Source organism: Phasianus colchicus, chromosome 12 (genome assembly GCF_987193195.1).
Source record: "Phasianus colchicus chromosome 12, bPhaCol1.hap1.1, whole genome shotgun sequence".
Classification (NCBI taxonomy): domain Eukaryota; kingdom Metazoa; phylum Chordata; class Aves; order Galliformes; family Phasianidae; genus Phasianus; species Phasianus colchicus.
Window position 1 is genome coordinate 13563947 of NC_143447.1, and position 20913 is coordinate 13584859.

Sequence of the window (20913 nt, forward strand, 5' to 3'; positions counted from 1 at the left end):
GTGTGAGCTCACCCTCTTGCAGGGATTTCCACCAAAGGAGCAGCTTTGTCCAACATGTCTGTCTACGGGCAGATTGTCTCACACCATCTCCCAGCGCTGAGGCAGGCTGCTTCCCTGCTGCGTGCTTCACAAGGAGCCCAGCAGGCTGCCCGGCTCTCCCGGTTTTCTTGTGGTGTTGGTTCTGACAGCTCAGGAAATTAGAAAATTTACTTGTGCTGTGGATGCGGCAGGAGCAAAATGAAAGGCAGCAGCCAGGTATCTGCAAGGGGCGGTGTGGGGGCCATTGCTGGCAATTAGGAGAGTGAGTTGTTTGCCTGCGGGTTGCTGTATGGAGAGATGAGAGCCGTATTTCACCACCTCAGCTTGGGGGCTGCTGCTGAGAGGCTGGGGGTGAACATATGTCTTCCTCCTGCCTGGCCCTGCTTTTTGTTACCTATGTGCAGTGGGAAGCCTGGTCTGCTCCTGTGCACAGGAGCAAGCAGAGGGAACAGGGGCTGAATGCTGGAACCAGTAGTGATATGGCTATGAGGCATAGCGGATGTTTGTTTGACTTTTGCAAAATGAGCCATGAAGTGGTGTAGCACAGAGGATAGATTTTGGAGTGCCCTTCTCATCTTCCTCCAAGGTCCTCATCTTTGCTGGTTTCTGGGCTGTGAGATCTCGGGGAAGTTTTTCATGTTGTGTTTTCTCTTCCTGCATTTTTGTCTCCTCACTCTTCTTTCCTGCCCCACATTTTTGCTGTCCACACACCCTTGCTTAGCTCTCAGCCCCTCACACCCAACACTTTTTCTTCCTGCCCAGTTTCTCTACCAAACTATAAACTGCTCCCCAAGCAGTGCCTTTTGGGGCTCCCTAGCTGAAAAGAGGTCCCAGACCCATGCACATTCCTGCTCCTAGCTGTGGGGCGTAGGAAGCGAGTTGTGAGCTCCAATGGAACAAAAGGACCCTGCAAAGTGGCAGCAGCAGAACGGGAAAGCATCGCAGAGGAGGCGTGAGTGGTTTCAAAAAAAGGAAATACAGTGAGGCTGCATCTCCCCAAGAGGACCCTGCAGCCCTGCTCCATCGTGAGCCCAGGGACTTGGATGCTATTAGGCAGTTCATTAGTAAAACCTCTGAGCCGTTCCCGCTGCTGTTGAGTACCTATTAATGCCTCTTGAGGGGAGAGGAGAACAACGTGAAAGCACAAAATCTGAGGGCCCTTGATCTCTTTTTGGGCTGAGAGGTCGGGGCTGGGGCTGAGGGGCAGCTGTGGGGAGGAGAGGCTGCGCAGGGACGCGGGGCGTGAAAGCAGCAGCTTTGCACATCCCTGATTATCTTGAAAGTCTGAGTGCAAAACATAACCCGACTTGAACTGCAACTTCTCAAAACCTCCCGAGGGGCACGTTGGGGTTATAAACACCTAGTCAGAGCCCTGCTTCATGTCGAGTTCGAGCCAGGTATTCTTGCACCATAGGGAAAGCAGGCAAAACCTGCACAGATGTCCCTGACAGCTGCAGCTGGGCTGCGGTAAGCCACCCCTGCTGCGACAGTTTATTAGCACTGCGGGGTCTGTCCCCTTCTCCTTGCTTGTGTATACAGTCAGCTGTTAAAGGACACTGACATCACTTAATTAATGGTTTAATTGAATCTCACAAAGGGATCGAAATTGGCTGCCTGACTCCTGCCACTGAGATGCTCGCATAGGAAATAGTAAATCACCAATTCAGCAAATAAAGCTGCACTCTAGGTAGAAAGTCCCTGTTGTAGGAGTGAGGGAAATAATTCCTCTTTGCACAGTAATATGCTATTAGAGATAAGTCTGGGGCTATTTTTTTCAAGCCACCAGGTGTCATCCCTGGCCAAGGGAAGAGTAACTGGGTTAGACTATCTCCCCAAGGCATTCATTAATGGGGAAACAGACCTGAGGTAGCACTTTAAATCTGAACACTGTTTTGTATTTCACCCCCTGTATAATGGAGGAAGTTACACATGGTATTTTAAAATGAAGGGCAATACTCAAGAAAGGCCACGGTAGAACTGGGATGAGGCTTTGCAGTCAGTAGCACCTTCTGAGCTTGTTTTCAGGAGGAAAAAAAAAAACAAAACAACTTTTTATGAGAATAGGGAATCAAAGATGAGCAGGAAGTGGAGAGAAAAAATGTCCCAAAGCAACGGGAAAGCCTAAAGGGAGAAGATGTGACCCTAATGATGGTGCTAATGCTGTGGTCATACTAGTCAAGTAATTGCTGCTCAGGAGGAATGTGAGCCAATAGAAAACAGTATTCTACCCAGGCACCAGGAAAAGCAATTAAGACTGGTAAATACCAGTGGTTGACTGGGCCTTTAATTAATAGTTTCATCTGAAGGGTAAGGAAATCATTAAGTGCTATTGGTGTCTATTAATTCCCTGCAAGAGGAACCACAATAGAGGGTTTTAAGAGTTCTTTCACAGTACAGTGTGTGCGACCGAGCCCTTGCATGAAGAGGGAGATCTTGCTTTGTGTAGTTGTGCTCTCCCGTATCACTGACAGCTGCCCCTGAAGCCTGGGATTTGCTGTGAAATAAACAGCTCAGACCGCGTATTTAGCTAGGACACAGCTTAGGGGGTGCTCTGTCAGGGCTGGAGTGAAAGCGGCTGGAAATGTAACCAGTTAAAAGGTGCACAACTGAAGCACTGTGCTGGAAAGCTTAGGGAGGATACATGGAACTGGAGGTTCAGAAGACAGATATTGCTTGCTATTTTAAGGACCTGGTCACTAAAGTGTGAGACTAACATCAGTCCCTTCTGTTCAGGATGGAGAAAGCTAAATAAACATCAGTTGGAGGAAGGAGTAGAAGTAGGTACCCAAACCAAGCAGAGTGGATAGGGAGATACAACACCCTGCTGTACTAACAATGGCTGTGTATCAGAAGATTTCATCAAATATTCAGAAATGCTCAGAAACTAAGGATGTTACAGAGCAGCCTCTGTTCAGGGCACAGCCTTGATTCTAAGTCTGGATGAGAGAAAGATTTACTATAGTTGGTATTTGATTCTCAAGTCATCCACCTACTCTTCCTTGAATTTCAAAAAGACCACAGATCTTTTTATCTTGTTTTTTTAATCCATTCCACTGTATTTGTCTAACATGGGCATTTCTGCTGCATTGATGCAACAAACAGCTTGTGGTACAGAATGGTAGTGTTTGGTTTTCTCAGTGTGTGTTTTGCAGTGCATCACTGACAAGCCTGCCAGCACTGACTGGTGCTCTCCTTTGTCATGGCTAGTACAGTGCTCTGCAGAAAGCAGTCTGCTGTGAGGCACTCCAGTGCTCATGGCTGCCTTTTCCAGCTAGCTGCCCAGAGAGTCAGAATTAATCTTTGTGGTTCGTAGTATCTTCTCCTTAAAAAGAGTAATATGGAGTCACTAGAAGCTCAGCCATGTTTCTGGAGCAACGGGGAAGCTCTTCTAGTCTGTCAGACATCTGTGAAGAACCTCTCTTCCTTGCTGTCAAATTTGAGACAGCTCAAGGAACTTCCCTTCAAGATAACTTCTCCTCTATTCAAATTCAGACAGTTGGAGTAAGGTAAGGGATTCATCTGGATCTTATTTTATTCTCTTCTGTCAAATGCAACTCAACAGGCTCTTCTAAGCAGACTGATTTCTTTCAAAACCTGCTGTATGCCATTCAGCCCCATGAAGGAGGTTCACTGCCTTGTTGCCATGGTACCCTTTCTCTAAAGAGGAAGAGAATAGTTAATTATGCAATTTAAGAAACGAAGGAGGAACGACAAAGAAAAATAATAGAAAGGAAGATTCTGGGTTTGTGATAAGACTGCTGGCTGCACCAGAATACACTGTTTACAAGTGAAATATTTGCCCAGTGTATGCTGTATATAGCAAAGGATTGATTTTCTGGCAGCATGGATTTCAAGGAGCTGCCCTGTGCTAGGCAATGTGCTTTTGCCATCCAGGAGATCAAGCCTGTAGTCAGTTACTGCTGTTACTTTCTTTGGTTAACATTCCAAAGAGACTCAGACATATTTGTTTGGCTGCAATTCTCTCTGGATGGAGGTAGGGCAGCAATAATACATCACAAATCCGTGACAAGCCCATGCTGCCTGTGGATATACAGAAGCACAGTTCAAGATGAAAATGTTTTAAATCTTCTTGGCAGCAGTTTGTTGTTCTCAGGCCTAACCCCCTGCTTGCTTACCCCAGGAGCTCCAGCAAATCCAGTTTGTGGTGCACAAGGCAGAACCAAGGGGATTGCAAGCAGCAAAACTGGCACAATCCCAGCCCCTTGGAAGGACTGGCATTTTCCATTTGCCAGCAGCACTGACAGGCTGGCTACAACGTGATTGCAACAAAGCACCACAGCAGATCTTTGACAGTAATGGAATCTGACTGTGGTGCTCCACGCTGTGCGAATGGTGAGAGTCGCTTCACGCACACCACAATAAGCTCTGCAAGCCAGGTGGAAGTGTTACCCCATGCCTAGTTTCCAAATGTGTGCAGTAAGAGAAAGACAGAAGGAAGATGAAGTGACCCCATGCAGTTGTTTACTACAGAAGACTGGAAGGAGATCTGATTTAGTACATACCTAATATTCCCCCTTCTACCTAACAAGAACAGTAATAGCACTGAAGGCTAGACAAGAGCCACATACTGTGGAAAGAGGAAGAGAGCAGCTGAGAAGCAATAATAACCCAAAATACTTCTAGAAACACAGCAGGAAATGACTGTCAAAAGACCAACATTTTAATCAACAAACTTTACACACAAGAGGCTTCCCACTAAGGAATTACATGTATTCCTGCATTTACCACCAGCTTCTTCTACCCCTTGGGCTTCTAAGGGGTCTTCTTAAACCTTCTCTCATCAAGAAATTCCAGGGAGGATGGCTTTTCAGAATGTGACACAACCCAGTCCCTGTTATACGAGCTAATATTGAATGCAGTGTCTCTTCCATTCCCTTCTCACATCCGCCTGGCTTTCCGTGGGCGGCAGCCGTTGTGTGGAACTGGGGTGTTGTCGGTGATGGAGATGACCTCCAAACCTCCCATAGTCAGCCCCTTGATGGCAGCCTGGAACAGAGCAAGACAGCAGATGATATACTGTTATCAACATATTGCAGAGCAGAAAAGGGAAAAAGCTGAGGGGTAAAAAGATTGGTCCCCTGTCTGAAAATCAGCTTGGTTCAATAGTTCTACTTTGGAATTATCTTGAAGTATTAATATCAGAAGGAACATTTTAAACCTCTCACTCCACTCCTTTCGTCAGAATTCCCATCAGCTTTGGTGCTTAAGTGGCAAGAAAACAAATACAGCTTTTATTCTGTCTCCAAAGGAAATTATTCTGAAATTTTTATTATTCTATGTTTTCTTCACCAGGCATTTCAGTGATGAATTCTTTGTATCACCTTCAGAAAAATAAATCAAGCTAATCGGTACTGTCATGAGACCAGCCTCAATTTAAAAAAAAAAAAAGACACAACGTGGATGATGTCTGAGAAAGAACAAAATATGAAAGGGAACTGACACCTACTTTGCGTCCTGGCCCCAGTCCTTTCACCATGACTCGTACATGCAGCACACCCTTTCCGCGTGCTTTCTGAGAAAGGAAGAACTGGTTAGTATTCTCTTTGACAAATCTGCCACTGTTCTGCCTCCCCTGGAGTCCTTCATTCCCTTTTGACCTACTATCATAGTATCCTTTAAGTAAAAATAAAAAGTAGGTGGTAATGGATATGGAGAAGATAGATGGCGACTGCTGCACAGAACCAGACGCCAGCAGTAAAGGAGCCCTGGATAAACAGTGGCAGTTTGAAGGAAACTTGTGTTAAGCTGTCAACTCTGCATACAGAGAAAGTCTGACATCAAACTATCCATGACCTAAAGACAGGACAGAAAATGACATATCCATGGATACCTGACTAACAAGGAGCTTCTCAAAGCTGTTTTCCTTTATCTAATGCAGTGACTTTTATCTTGTGATCAGTGGATTCCTTCTAGAGAGTAAATGAGAAAAGCAGTCAAGCTTTATATTCACTGTGCAGGAGTCCACAGTGACAGTGTAAAAATTCTAGGGGCTTGCAAATTGAAAATGAAAAACACCTGCTGTAAAGCAGAGCAGTGCTGCCACCAAGTGGAGCTCCTCTGGGTCTCAGTTTCTGTGTTCAGGTGTGATTAATCTACTACTTTAACAGGAATAGGAACAAATCTGGCCAACCACTGTTATGCAGCTTTTATGAGGCTCCAATGAGCAAAGACTAATAGTGAAAGTGTTCTTATATTCCCCTGAATCAACCATAATAAGCTGTTGGCCAGCAGTGGCACAGAACACCTCTGACATGAAAGGTTTCATGTAATTTAGGATGAGGATTTTCAGTTTAACCTTGCCTTATTTTGCTGTAATGAGAACTGTAACACAGCCAGCCTCATTTTTTTCCTGTCACCTGGACACCTAACTAGTTTTTTTTTACATTAAACTGTACACATCTGGAAATTACATCTACGTGGACATCACCTTCTCTGACTGGAACTGCTGGCAGCAGCTCATTTCTCCTGTGGCAGAGAATAAATATAAAGAATTCAGCCAGTAATTACAGCCACTTCTCAATTCCCTACAGCACGAATTTAAACTGCTGCTGAATCAGAGGCTTATATTTCCAAAATGACTGAGGTATGTTTCCTTTCAATGAAAGAGCTACAAAACGAGCTAGGAAATGATAGGCTACAAGTTACAGTCAGCGCTTGCACAGCTAAGCTCACTTTCTGAGCATTTTTATCTGATGTTTCAAACACACTTTGTCAGTGTGAAGATGCTTGCTGTCAGCAAATGGCAGTGTGCTGCTTGAGTGTTAATGAGCAGAGGTCTGCAGTGCTGCTCGTGAGTAAGGGACAGCAACGTGAACAAGAAGCAAAATGTCTTCTGCCCTGCTCTATTCTCCTGAAGATAAATGAAGCTACTGCACTTGTCCCCCATGGACCCAGGTAGCAGGGGGATGCAGGAGAGTGACAACAACCAGTGCAGACTCACCGCTGCTGCCGCTATGCCAGCTGTCTGTGCCGCAATGGCAGTTGCCTTCTTGGCATTCTGGAAGCCTTCAGTGCCACAGGATGTACGGGCAAACGGCCTGTTGTCAAAGCTGACCACTTGGATGTGGGTACTACAGCAAGAGAGCGACAAAAGAAAGAAAGAGAGAAGCTCAAAGAGGATTTTACTCTCATCATGCATGGCTCCGCCACATAACTCAGCTCCCTTCTCAAAGCCATATGAACTCTTTCAAGGCACATCAGTTCTACTCACATGTACTTCTCAGCAATGAACTTCGGAGTTATGGTGGAGATGGCAGAACCTTTGTGGACAGCCTGTTCCTACTGACTGTCCCAAAGATACAGCTAACCCTTTCACACACACTTCTCACAGTAAGCATTTTACCTCTTCTATTTCAGAAGAATAACAGAATCACAGAATGGTTTGGGGTAGAAAGGACCTAAAAGCCCACCTAAAAGCCCCAATCCCCTGCTGGGGCTGGGTGCCCCCATCAGCTCAAGCTGCCCACCCGACCTGGCCCTGAGCACCTCCGGGAATGGGGCACCCACGGCCCTCTGGGCAGCTCAGGTTTACATTCTGTGTCCATTCACGGACTCCCCTGTTTTCTTTTTTCATTTGAAATGCAAAACTTGAAGTGCATTACAAGCCCTCATTGCACAGAACGGGAGAAGCCGCCTGCTCACTTGTTGTACGTGGCTTTGATGTGAGCTATCGGGATCTCTTCATACGTCTTTCCATCCCACCTCATGGAGTTCCTCTGCAGGATTAAGGGGCTGAGGAGCAAGACAACACTTATCAGACACCGGCTCTTTCCATCCGGGTAAAGAAAGAAGGAACGCAGGGAGCCCCGTATCCCCGTGTGAGGCCGATGCCGGCCGGCTCACCTCAGCTCGGTGCCGCTCAGGCTCTCGGCCCCTTTCTCCGCCAGCTCCTGCAGCCTCCGCACGCCTGCGTGCACGCCGCGGCCTAGGCCGGCGCTGCGGGAAGAACGGGAAGGATGGGGAAGTGAGGACGTGAGCAGCGCTCGGAGCTCACCCCGAGCCCGCCGGGCACCAAGGAGCCCCGGACGCCGACATCCCCAAACTCCGCTCACCCGCAGGCCGCGCCGCGCAGCCGTTGCCGGGCGACCGTCAGCACGGCCTGCATGGCGGCCCCGTCCCGCCAGCGGCGTCCCACTCCGCGCGAGGCACGACGGGAGCTGGGAGGAAAGATGGCGGCGCCAGGAGGAAAGATGGCGGCGCCCAGTTCGCTGCTTTGCGGGTTCCGCCGGAGCGCGATGGCGGCGCGCGTGTGGTGGGCTGCGGGGTGCGGCCGGAGCTTGAGCACCGCTCCTCCCGCTGCTGCTCCCCGGCCGTGGAAGCTCTTCGGGGCTCTGTGCCTGTTAAGGCTGCCCCGCATCACGCAGCCCCTCCGGAAGGAGGAGGAGGAGATGGCGGCCCTCATGGAGCAGGTAGCGGGGTGCTGCCCGGGGGAAAATGGCTGCCCCGGGGCTGGGGGGGTTCCGCTGGAGGCACCTCGAGTCTTGCGTTCGGTTTTGGGCCTCTCACTGCAATCAGACACGGTCCTGGAGGTGTTCGAGGACTGTGGAGATGTGGCACTGAGGGCCGTGGTTAGCGGGCACGGTGGGGTTGGTCTGGGTGATCTTGGAGGTCTTTTCCAACCTTATTGATTCTCTGATTGTGCTGGTGGCCGGGTGGTCTTTGTGATGCCCTTACAGATAGAGCTGGAGAAAAGCCACTACTCCGACCATGAAATCCGCAAGCTGGAGGAGGAGGAGCAGCTCAGAAGGAGGAAAGAAGGCTTGCATGATGATGACGATGAAGAGCTGGGCAGAACAGTTGTTATGGCTCAGGACCTGGAGGAGAAGTGGGAGCAGAAGCTGCTACAGTTCAGCCCGGCCCCGCGGGTTACAGGTACCTATGGAAGTGTTGTGCTCTGGTGGGGAACACTCCAATCCTCTGCCAGGCACAGCTGAGGGCTGTTTGATGGAGAAAGGCATTTTTTGAGGTTTTTTTTTTTTTAAATCTTGATGCTGTGGCAGTGTGGTCAACACATGAGAAATTAATCATCTGATAGTCGAATCAGTGTTGTGAAGATGTGTGTGTTCATACAACCTTATGAGAGCAAAGTGGGTAAAATCGTAGTTGTTTCCACATAAGAGAAACCTTGGTTCCCATGCTTTCCCACTGCTCTTACTGCTTTTTTTTTTTTTTTTTTTTTTTTCAGAAGCTGGAGGTCCAAGCTTTTTGCCACAAATTCCCTTGAAAATGGACTAGGTGTGCTCTGGCAGTAGTATTTTTCTGAATCTTGCATTGGCTTTCAGAGTGTCTGAGAATAATCCTGGCTAGATTCTTGTCCTGTTTCAGATATCTGTGTGTCTGTGTTGTTGGAAGGATATAAGATAAAGAGAAGTGATAAATCATAGTGATTCCAGTGTGGCCAGGAGACTATTTCCAGCATGTGTTGGTTTTTGGCAGAGGCTGATAAAAAAAACGATCGAACATCATTGAACAGAAAGCTGGACAGAAACCTGATGTTGCTGGTGAAACAGAAAATTGGTAACCAAGAGCTGTGGCTCCTGCCTCAAGCGGAATGGCAGCCTGGAGAGACTCTGCGAAACACAGTTGAGCGAGCCATGGCTACATTTTTAGGTATGTAGTCTGTTCTGTGCCTGTCTCACTCCTCTTTGTCCTAGTTGTTTGTTTTTTTTTCCCTTGCCCTACCTGAGGGATATCCACCATCTGTGGCAAAATCGCTTCCCATCTGCTGGGAAGAGGTATTTCATGGCATAGAGATATATCCAGTGTGATGGGGTTTCTGGCAAGAGCTGTGATCCTGTGCTCAGCTGCACTGCATTGTGAGGGGCTGACAAAGCCAGCAGGCTGGGGGCTGGGATTTTTGGCTGCCAGCAGCTGCAGTATGAAGCTCTTGCAGTCTGATGTTTGAGCTTCACTAGATGTCCCCTGAATGGTTGCTCTAAGTGTGCAGCTTCTTTTTTGGTCTTGTTGCCCTGTATCAGCTTTTGTGGCAGATGGGTGATAGCAAACCTGCGTTTCCTTGCTTTTTGATGTGTGTTGGCAGAGTGTGATGCGCTCTCCCTTGTTCTGCAAGGGCTTGCTGAGCTTCAGACAAGTCACTTTTTCATGAGAAGAGACTTAAAGTTGGCAGTATTTCTGCTAAGAAGAGAGAACAGTCTGAACCAGATATAAAGTCATATGCTGTGTGTCTGTTACTATGAAAGTGCAATTACTATTGCTCTGTGTCTTATGTTTTGCTTTCTGTTTTCTTTGCTGGGGTCTTGCAGGCGATCACATTCAAGCCAAAATCCTGGGGAATGCACCATATGGAATTTACAAGTATAAATTCCCCAGGGCCATCAGGACTGAGGATAACGTGGGAGCCAAAGTATTCTTCTACAAAGCCTTCCTCCAAAGCAGTGATTTGTCCCAGGCAGAGCTGAAGAAAGATTATCTGTGGGTTACAAAGGATGAGCTGGGAGATTACTTGAAGTTGGAATACCTGAAAAAAATCAATCGATTCCTTCTGGACTTATAAGTGATAGGCTGTGCTCAGGCAGATGGGGAAGATGTGGAATGTGACTCTGGGGAGGAGCACAGCTGCTGCTTTGCGTGGTCTGTGTGAATGGGATGTTAAGCAGGACTCTGGAGGATAAATTGCCTTTGCCTTATTTCCCAGTTCTCTTCACCAGGCCTGTATTAAATAAATATTAAAACTTTATACTCCCAAGTGAAGCTCTCCTCAGGGAGTTCTTTGCTCTTGTTGAATCCTCCTCCACCTTTTCTGGAAATATGTGTTGTGATCTGTTCCTCTCCCAACCATGTGATTCCCTGGGGCTGTGGTACCCAGGAGGCTTGCTCTCCTCACCAGACTCGTGTTGTGGTCTGGAGCTCAAATGGTTTCTTCTAAGTAATGACCAATGCTCATCTCTGACAACTGCTCTTAACTAAGAGCAGTGCTGGATAGTTACATTTGTTTCCAACTGGCAGATGATGTTCTTAGGTGTAAGAGGGAGATTAGCCAGCTAGATAATGGGAGACCTGACAGGGGAGTGATTTTCTTTGGCATCATTCCAGCTTCTGAAACTGTAGTTTTCTTTAGGGTTGTTCTGGTGCTCTGGGGAGGATACACACATTGCTCTGTGCAGCAGTTGCTTATTCAGGAATTAGCTTTGCAGGCCTGAGGCAGCTCCACCAGCATTTCCAGCTACACTTCGATCTCTCTGGGCACGTTGGCTGAATTCCTTGTGTGATTCTGTGGAATTCTCTGGCTTCTCCAGAGGTAAACAGTTCATTGTCCCAGATTGCGGAGATTTCCTTACAGTGCCACCGATGGGTTTAAGTTCCTCTATCCAGAAACAAGAGGGCTGGTACTGCAGAATGGAAATTCTGTATGGATCACAGGCAGCAAGTAAGGGCTCACAGAGCTGTGCAACGCATGTTTCTGGGAAGCTGGAAGCTGTGTTGTTCAAACCTTTGTTACGTTTAGTCCATGTTGGAGCTGCATCTGGCCCTAGAGGGGCCTTGAGTGGAAAGATGCATGAGAAATAGGCAGTAGCTCTTTAGATGACTGCTACTTTCTCACCTATGCCACTGTCCCCCTTGGGCCTGAAACTGGTAACAGTGAACGGGAGAACCATTTGATCAGCAGTTCTTTCTGGACTGAAAGGCAAACTTTTGGTTGCAGAGGGAAGGCAGCACTAGCGTTCCTACTTCCTGTGAGCAGCCTCAAAGGTGGCTTTGATTCTCAGCTCCTGTTCTCAGTGTACTAGGCCAGCACTGCTAACCTAGCTGAGTCTTTCTCAGGTAGCCTGAACCTACTGCTCCAATTTCTTTATTAGAAGGACTATCCTATGCTTATATTGCACAGTCTCATTTCTCTGGTCTGGTTCTGTTTCTTGAAGTGCTATTACTGTTAGTATAGAGGAAATGCTAAGTTACAGCTTGAAACACTGATTGAGCAACTGGTGGGAAGGCAGGGCCAACCCAGGGAAACTCAGGTGTATGCAATGCAATGCATCTGACTGACTGGAAGGGGTAGAACCAGGATCCACCCCTTCCCAGACCTCATTTGAGGGTTGGCAGTGGAGGCAAGGGGGATCCTGCTGGAGATTCCTGTGTACCTGAGGCCTTCCAAGGGTAAGCAGATTTTTTTCCTTTGTTCCTGTGTCCACAACTGCTGCATTTGAGCATATCCTCACTTCCCACAACCTAAGACTTTGCTATTCCACTATCATTGCTGCATTTTCCTTCGCGTTACTCTTAGAATGTAGCCCAGCACTGGTTAGACTTTGCAGGGAATCTGCCTTCTTTGGTAGCAGGGAGAGGAAGGAAATGGGTGTCGTTAATCATCTGGAAAGCGTTTGGCTTCCAGAGGTGGAGCTGGAGATTGCTATATATTTTTCATCAATCCTTTGAGCAGACCTCAAATTAAAGCTGTTCTTAATCACTCCATGAGCTGTTGAGGTTGGGAGTAGCCTTGTTTCCTAATGCTGGGCAGCTGAGAGCTGCAGGCTTGTCATAGACTATAAACAAAACTTGGTTTCTTGAAACACCCTTACAGACCTGACAAAGGAGGCTGTTTGCAGTGGAGAGCATTTATAAAGAGGGCGTAAATGTGAAGTAAAATACATGCCTGCAAAACTGCAGATTTTTTGGCTGCTGTCTGGAGGTCAGCACTGCCTTCTCTGAGACTTAAAGCTCCAGTGGAGGGGTGAGGTGAGTCCTCCCCCTCAGGCTGTGCCCCTGGAATCCCTAGCAGCCTGGGGCAATGGATGCAGGCAGCCCTGGGTTCTGCTGTTCTCTGCCCCCATTTCAAGCTATTACTAGCTCTGTAGCATCCAGCTTCTGAGCAGAGCTTTGTGGGTGCAGGCTCAGGTTGAACTCCTTGCCAAGTTCTCTTCCCCACTTCCTATACCAAAGGCAGGTTTTGTGGTATGTCATGAGACTTCCAAAGTGTATAAGATGGTATTTAATCAGTGCATTTTTTATCTCAAATCTAGGTGCACATAAGGGAGAAAAGGCTCATCTTGAACCCTGGACAATTCTTATTTTCTGGCTTGCTCAAGCAATGAGTCCCTGTGCACTGTCAGTACTGAGAGGTGTAGCTCCCTCTAGCAATGGACAGGTCAGAATCAACAGCTCTTTAAATTTTATTTTATTTTTTCCCCAGGATCACGTCCTTGTTCTTCTAGGCAGCAGGTGCACAGGAAACCGAGTCTCTTCTGGAAGTTGGGACTGTTGCTTTCTCAGCACCTAAAGCAAGAATTCCTGCTCCTAGTCTACATAGGAACGTAGTCTTTTATTACTTTTTTCCCCTGCAGTTTATTCTGTTTAAAACCCTCAATTAGTTGCTGCAAACAATGCCAGATCTCCTTGTTTAGGTGCTTTTGCTCACTTTTTGATCTGTGTGTTGTCCTTCCCATTGGCCTCAGTGAGGCAGCATACCATGGAGATTTCCTAGGGGAGAGGATGTTTTTTGTATATTCTCTCTACTCCCAAAGGTCCTGTAGCAGATCACAGTGGCAGTTTCAGAAATCTGTGGCTACAAGTTAATTTTTCACTCTGTGCCTTGTGGAGCTGCAGAAGTCTGGTCAGGTAGCTGATCTATTTTAACCATTATCTATTGAAAGGCCAGCACAGCACCTTGGGACCTTTTCTGAGAGAGCCCCTCTCTGCTGGAGCAGAAGAAACCTCTCAAGTTGTAGCTAAGAGAGAGCTGCCTTGAATGCAGCCCAGCACGAAGAGCAGGGAAGGCATACGAGTTAGGCTGAGCAAAACACATGAAGCTCACGTTGCAGATGTGATGGAGAACTGTTCAAGTATTTGCCTGTTTTTTTGGGAAGTTTGGTGTTTGTTTGCACCCAGAGCCTCAAAGGTTTTTCTGACTTTGGCTTTGCCTCCTCATGAGCGCTCTCCATCAGAATGTGAAGCAGCAGCAGGTAGTTGGAAAGGCACCAGGTTCGCTTTAGCTCTCTAGTGCAAGGCACTGTCAGATCAATTGAAGAGCTCTCCTGTGAAGTGTGTGTCAGAGAGCTGTATTTTGGAAAGGGCCTCCTGTGACTCCTCACTTTGAGAGCAGCCGTGTGGAGCTCAGCTGAGAAGTCCAATGTGAGATTGGTACTGCAGCCGCCAAGGCCATTATTTGAGTGTTATCTTCTCCACATTGCACAGCCTGGGGAGAAAGCTGCAGAGTGCTGACAGACTGTAGAGACTTTCTGCTCTTCAGAACCATTTTCTGCACAGAGCACTCCCGTTCGAGAGGACAGAACACAAAAGTCAGATCATTCTGCCCTCAAAGAAGAAAGACGCATATCTGTCTGGAGGACCTTTCCTTGGTGCAGTGCACTGTAGCAGCCATTGCAAAAACCTCCAGAAGCAGAAATAAATATAAGCATCAATTGCAGTCTAAAATTCCTCTGTTGAACTTATTGCTTCAGTCACCGTGTTAGAAGAGAGAGGTGAAGGTTTTCTTTGTGACAAATTGGATGCTAGCTGTCCCCTCCAGCAATGGAGAGATAACAAGTCCTAATAAAACCACTTCTCAGCTTCACAGAAACAGATTTCTGCTGCTTCCCCTACGAAATACCTTCCTTAGCTGATATCCTGCCCTGTCAGCAGGAGTTTTGGGAATTGGTGGCCTCTAAGCAGAACCAACTTTGCATGTTTTGTGATACAGTAACACCAAGCTGTTCAGAACTGCATGCTTTCTCATGTAATAGGAAACTTATTTTTTTTTCTTCTCCTGTCTGGCTCCAAGCAACTAAAATACTTCAATATTTGGAAGATAAATGCATTCAGAGCCAGAAGAGACCGCTGGAGCCACAGGCTACACTGCTTCCTGCTCTCTGAAAACCTGAATGAGGAGAGATGCTATTGCTCCCAAATACAACTCAGAGCTTGTTAGAACAGGGAAAGCTGCCCTGTGTGGCCCTTCTTGCAGGGACAAGGGATAGGCTGTCCCATAAGATGAGAGATCTTCTGTGGCTCCATCTGCTCTTGTTCTGTCTAAGCTTCCCTGTGTCTTGGAATGGGTATGTCTCTTAGGAAGGAGTTTTTCATCAGTTCCCAGGGTTTCTGTGAGTACTGCATAAGCCTGCATGGAAAACATCATGGGATGCTCTGCTCAGGGCATCTAGGACGTCCAGCAGAAAATGGTGTGGGAGGTCTGGTTGAGATAGGTCACCAGTGATGTGGTTGGGTTATGTCTCATCTTTCTGTTTCAATGTTTCCCTCCCATTTCTGGATGAACACTGAGTGGCACAGGCAGAGTGTTGCACTCACACGAATCTTTGCAAAGGTAAAGACTTGTATAAAAGAGGAGAGCTACTGGAAAACTGGAAGTTGGTAAAATTGCTCCAGAAACTTTGCTGTTAATACTCAGACCTCAACACCATACCCACAAAAAGCAAACCTGGGCATTTGTGAGGTAAGCACAAGATGCTGGCAGCAGGAAGCCCTTCAGGTTGTTCTGGATACATCTTTGCTGTCGAGACTACATTTCCATAACAGATAGTGGGGTGTTACACAATCCTTTGGCAGGACTTCATAGGCAATGCTTGGAGACACAAGGACATTTCTTGATTGAAATATGAAGGGACTTTGAGCAACGCTGACGTAAATCTTCTTCAAAATCCAGGCAAGGCAATAAAGCCTTTTTGCAGTGGGTTCAGGACTCATGGCCTCATCGAAGCCCCCTCCAGAAGCAAGAAGAGTGCTAGAAGGAGCCAGCTACTTACACAGCTCCTGTGGTCATCCCATCTCATAATTAAATGAGACAAAGCTTGCAAGATTTCACAGGTAAAGGTTTGCACCCAGGGGCAGGCTGCTGCCTCCTCATGCTGCATGCCAGCTTTCTGCACTCTCTCATCTATCAAAGTAATTATGCCCATTATGTTTCTCCTTTCAGGTTTTACCCTCCCAAATGTTATTCCTCTGCATTAAACCCGTGGGGGAAGTGAGTTATTGAGGAAAGTAACCAGGTATAATCCAGGTTTAATAGGCACACAGAAAAAGCATGCTGGTCTGGGAGGGTGGTCCAGCCAGCATTCTGCTTCTGCAGGCAAATAGAAATTTGTCTTGATGTGTGTATATATCCAGCTTTGTGATCTGTGAGCTCTTAATAATTGGTTTGGTGACCTGCTACCAGTGTTCTCTCTCTGTAGAGCTTTCTCCAGTCCCTGGTTAATACAACGGGTCACAAATCCCATTTGCTTTTGAATTCTGAGTAATCCTTTCGTTAATGTTGCCTAGTGCTTTTTTGGAAGCATTGAAGGAAATTGGAGCCCTGTGCTAATCAGTAACTCTGGCTCTGCATGTTTGTGAGCTGCTGCCCTGGCTGGCTTTTCCAAATGACCGTGGCAGCCTGTTTATGTCAAACACCAATGTGTGCCTCTACAAAGCAGCAATTGCCTCTGAGCCGTGGTATTACACAGGGCACAGGCTGGGAATGTTGGCTGAGGTTTAGGAGAGCAGTGAGGTGTGATGGGGTGGCTGCTGGTGCCACGTTCCTGCTGTGGTGGTTTCCCACTGGTTGGGAAAGTTTAATGGTGTCTTTAACACCTGCAGCATCTGAATTACGGTTGGTGTCTCTTGGTTTTGTTTTTTAATTTTTGTTTCCTGTCTTTTTTTTTCTGTAGTTTGTTGATCTCCACGTTGCTGACAAGCATCACGCCTTACCCCTTTTCACACTCCCTATTCCTAGCCTGTCTGTGGCATTCCTCACACAATGCGAGCGTGCACCGTTCTGCTTGGAGCTGCTGACAACAGCATTATGACCTTGAGGATAGCAGCATGTTACAAAGCAGCATGTATTGCATTTAGTTAACTTGCTGTAGCTGGGCACTGCATTTACAAGCTGCTATTGAGGCCCCTGCACCTCAGGCTTGTGCTGGGTGCTCTTGGGCAGCACTGTGCAGTCACCTCCCCTTGCTTTGGGTCTTCTTCCTTATTAAATGCCTCCAGGATTTGGGCTGTTTGATTTCCAAACCCTTTCCCTGGTGCAGAGGGAGGAGCAGGGAGGGGAGCTCCCTGCACTGGGAGCACAGTGAATGCATCGTGGCTCCAGCGTAAGAGAAATTCCTCCAAGGATGGAGTTGCACGCTGCCTGTGGCACAGCTCCGTGTTGGGCACTAGATGGCAGACAGTGACTGGGAAATCCCATTGTGGAGCTTTCCATCCCTTCCCCCTTAAAATCACCTGCTCCAGAGTGGGGAACCTAAACCTGGAGTAAGGATCGCTAGTTCTTAACCTGGTGGCTTGAACTTCAAAGGGTCCTAAGGACCAGCAGTGAGTCGTGTTTGCTCCATGGAGGCTCAGTGGGTAACCAGATGCTCAGTGGAACCTGTAGGACAGGGAAATGAGGCAGGGATCAGGCAGCTGGGTTTGATGATGGAGGATGCTTGGGGCAGCTGGGTTCCCACATGTTATGAGGGGGCAGGAGCGGCAAAAGTCCCTCCTTACCCACCCTTATCGCCTGGGATTTTGGCTTTGCCAATTGCTGCCCCTGACCCTATAGTGCTAAGGGTGAGACAGCCCCTGCAGTGCCAGGCAGCTGCTTGTCCCCCCGGGCATGGAGCTGTGCAGCCGCAGCCCCATGCTGGGTGTTGTCGGTTCCCCTAAGCACCTTCCAACAAAAAGGGGATTATCTATAGCTTGTTAAGAGTCCTAGCAGGGAGGGAGAATAAGGCTCTTTGCTCTGAAACGTTCTCTTCCCTGGGATTACAAGATAATGCATATGAAATGACATTAGCTCAGCCAGGTTTATGGATTATTTGAAAATCAAATTCTTTTAATCTCATCCACCATCTGGCACCGGTGGAGCAGCCAGCTTGCTGCCACTTCCACCCTGCCTGTGTCAGAGCAAGGGGACATGGCATCCATGCACCCTGGCACCAGTGCCAGCCTTGTCCCCATTTTTCTGACAGCATAGAGGTGACAAGTCCCAGGAGCCATCTATAGGGAGGAGGTGAGGCTGGTTGACAGCCCTGCCTTCTCCCAGGGCGCAGCCAGCCCCTTCTGCTGTTTGGTTGTATCTTAGTTGGTTTTCTTTTTTTGGGGGGGATGAGGAACATGAAGCCAGGCACACTGCAGCACTGCTCAGCTCTCGTGTCTGTCATGAGTTGCTTTGCCCTCTTTGCTGAGCTTCAGTAGGACCATCCATCTTCCCTGTCTGCTCCAGAACACTGCTGCACCTACTACCAAGGAGCATTATAATCTCAGTGCCCATTTAACATGAATAAAAAGCCTTCTGGGACAATAGGTCACGGTTATACAATTTAGCTCAAGTAGAAAAAGGGCCTTTATAGCTATGAATATATGAATACTTAAAATATATATGTAACATTGGTTAACACCGGGACATGTAAGCATAATATATACATAGCGCTGGGCTAACAGTTTGCTCCTTGGCTCCCTTTTCAGAAGGCTGTGGCTGTTCTGCCTGTCAGTTCCATCCCAACAGCAATTCGTGGCTGGAGTCACAATTCTGCACTGGTACAGAGAGTGTTCACCATGGGCAAAGGGACGCTGAGCAACTCAGTGGGGATTGGGATGCAAGCAGTGTGGATGCAATGCTTCTGCCTGCAGGTAAGGGATGGCACGTGGAGCCAGCAGCTTGCATGCAGCAATTTGCTGTTGTGGCTTGTGTGTCCTGAGGATGGTTACATGCAATAAAAAGGGAAAACAAACAGCAAGAAAAAAAAATCGGTGGTTTTAGAGACAGAGAAACATTGTTTCTGTAGGTGATTATTAATTACACAATTACAATGTTGTCTGTATCATTAGGATTATTTGTATTTTTAGTACGTTGTAGTTTTAATTAAATAAATCCCTGGATTGTTTTTACCCTCCTTTGTAATGGAAATCCTTTTTTTTTTTTTTATTAGTGCCAAAGAATAAATTAATTGTGTAATTAGTGACTATTACTTTGTCACTTCTGAAAGGGTTCTTTCCAGGTTGTACACAAGTAGTGGCTACAAAAGGGTTGTAAAAAGCTGTTTGGTACCGAGACTCCCTGGAAATAGCTGTCTGTGGCTGGGGTTGCTGCTGGAGGTGTGGATTTGGCAGCACAGCCAGTGAGAGGAATGTGGAAAACCTCTGCCAGGGCTGGCAGGGGGAGGAGGCTGTCAAACCCTGATGGTGTCCCCTTGCTTACTGCTTGCAAATAAACGTGTTTCACTCTGATGTAGAAATGCCTTTCAGAAAGCATCCTCAGGCTCTCCATAAACAGGATCTGGTGAAGCTGTGACTGCTTCCACATGCTCCTGCTGGTGGTACAAGTGAAGCTGTAGGGTAAGATTTCAGCATGTGCCATCCGTTGTTGCTGCTGGTGGCATGTTAGCCAGTGCCCTGCCATGCGTAGGGTACATAGCAGATTCCAGGCAGGAAAAAAAGAATTTAACACGCAGGGAGTGTTAGGGTCTTAATAGATCTGCACTTATTATTTGGGGAAAAAAAAGAATCAGGATTACAGGCTTATGAGGGATTAGCAAGCATGAATGCCTATTTCTGCATATACTGCTCCTTTGTAAATCCATTGTGTCACTACACTGATATAGAGTTATACCATTATAAGCATGATATCAGTGTATCTGATAACCTTGATTAGAAGATCCAGCAGCTGTGCTAAGAAAAACAGCCCTGCAGGGCTTTCCCACTGGTGTACTGATTGTATCCTGCTTAGGGCCACAAAAATGACCGGAGGGATGGAACACCTCCCCTACAAGGACAGGCTGAGAGCTGGGGCTGTGCAGCCTGGAGGAGAAAAGGCTCTGGGGAGAGCTGAGAGCAGCCTCTCAGTGTCTAAAGGGGCTGTAAGACAGAAGGGGACACTCTTTAGTAGGATCTGTTGTGATAGGACAAGGGAAATGGTTTCAAACTAATAGCGGGTAGATTTAGGCTGGATATAAAGAAGTTTTTTGCAATAAAGGACGGTGAGGCACTGGCACAGGATGCCCAGAGAGGTGGTGGGTGCCCCATCCCTGCAGACACTCCAGGTCAGGCTGGACGGGGCTCTGAGCACCTGATCAGCTGTAGGTGTCCCTGTTCAGTGCAGGGCAGTTGGACCAGACGATCTTGAAGGGTGCCTTCCAGCTTCCACCACGGTTTCCCCTGGACGGGCACCTTGTGAGCGTCACCCCTGCTCCTGAAGGGTTTGGATCACTTGTTGAAGTGATCAGATTGAGGCTTGAAATATCCCAGCTGCCCTCTCCTGGGTGGTTTAAAGCAGCAGAAGGGAAATGAATGGCATGGGGACCCATCTCTGTGCTCAGATGTGGTGGTAGAGACATTGGGCTGTGAAGAGGTGCTCAGATCACTTGGGTATATATGCAAATGTCTCTCAGCTGTGGCTGAAACTGTGTTTTTAGGCATGGCTAAAATATGAAAAGATCTTCATAACTGTGGTATGTCTGTTGGCTTCAAATACTGCATGCCCTCAAGGGTGTCTCAGCTCTTGGAGCCATCTGGAAAGGATAAGAAATAAGTGCAGACCTGGGCAGCTTTACCAGGCTGTAGCTGCTGCCTGCTGTGTCAGCATGAACAACCTAACCTCTGGCTGTGGTCTTACCTAGGAGATGGTCATTGTAAGCAGGGATGTGCTGAACAGGATATGGAGTATTTATGTTATGTGAAGAACTCCATGTGCACATGGATGTTTGATTTTCACTAAATATTTTTCTGTCTAATTCAAACGTAATTTTTTTTTTTTTCCAGGGAATTGTAATAATAAGAGACTGTGTGTTTCTAACTAAATAGCAGCCTGTGCTTGGTAGGCAACCCAGTGTTTGGTTTGAATGGAGTTTCTGCTTTTCTGACTCTGGGAGTCACACAGCAATAAAGTGAGGGCCCCTTGTTGGTGGAGCCAAGGGCAGCACGACC

At 47.4% G+C, this 20913-nt stretch overlaps 2 protein-coding genes across 2 annotated transcripts; one reads left to right on the forward strand and one right to left on the reverse strand.

Annotated features, from left to right (window-relative positions):
• Positions 1–4698: 4698 nt before the first annotated feature.
• MRPS11 (mitochondrial ribosomal protein S11) lies at positions 4699–8235 on the reverse strand. Its single transcript, XM_090149018.1, has 6 exons — positions 8112–8235; positions 7903–7995; positions 7702–7791; positions 7001–7130; positions 5507–5572; positions 4699–5046 (listed from the first exon to the last, which is right to left on the reverse strand). Exons 1-6 carry the CDS (start codon positions 8162–8164, stop codon positions 4939–4941), a joined length of 540 nt encoding a protein of 179 aa, XP_090005144.1. The 5' UTR covers positions 8165–8235; the 3' UTR covers positions 4699–4938.
• On the forward strand, positions 7890–20665 carry MRPL46 (mitochondrial ribosomal protein L46). The gene is made up of 4 exons (XM_031587746.2): positions 7890–8468; positions 8736–8931; positions 9496–9669; positions 10323–20665. Exons 1-4 carry the CDS (start codon positions 8163–8165, stop codon positions 10571–10573), a joined length of 927 nt encoding a protein of 308 aa, XP_031443606.2. The 5' UTR covers positions 7890–8162; the 3' UTR covers positions 10574–20665.
• Positions 20666–20913: the final 248 nt, after the last annotated feature.

Bases quoted from the DNA above. Each gene is read 5' to 3' on its own strand.
- MRPL46 (XM_031587746.2), top strand. From the start codon at position 8,163: ATGGCGGCCCCGTCCCGCCAGCGGCGTCCCACTCCGCGCGAGGCACGA. The intron at 8,932-9,495 runs GTACCTATGGAA...GGTTTTTGGCAG, and splicing joins CCCGGCCCCGCGGGTTACAG to AGGCTGATAAAAAAAACGAT. The intron at 9,670-10,322 runs GTATGTAGTCTG...GGGGTCTTGCAG, and splicing joins AGCCATGGCTACATTTTTAG to GCGATCACATTCAAGCCAAA.
- MRPS11 (XM_090149018.1), bottom strand. From the start codon at position 8,164: ATGCAGGCCGTGCTGACGGTCGCCCGGCAACGGCTGCGCGGCGCGGCC. The intron at 7,131-7,701 runs GTGAGCAGGCGG...CTCTTGCTGTAG, and splicing joins ATCAAAGCCACGTACAACAA to TACCCACATCCAAGTGGTCA. The intron at 5,573-7,000 runs GTGAGTCTGCAC...TTCCTTTCTCAG, and splicing joins CTGGCATAGCGGCAGCAGCG to AAAGCACGCGGAAAGGGTGT.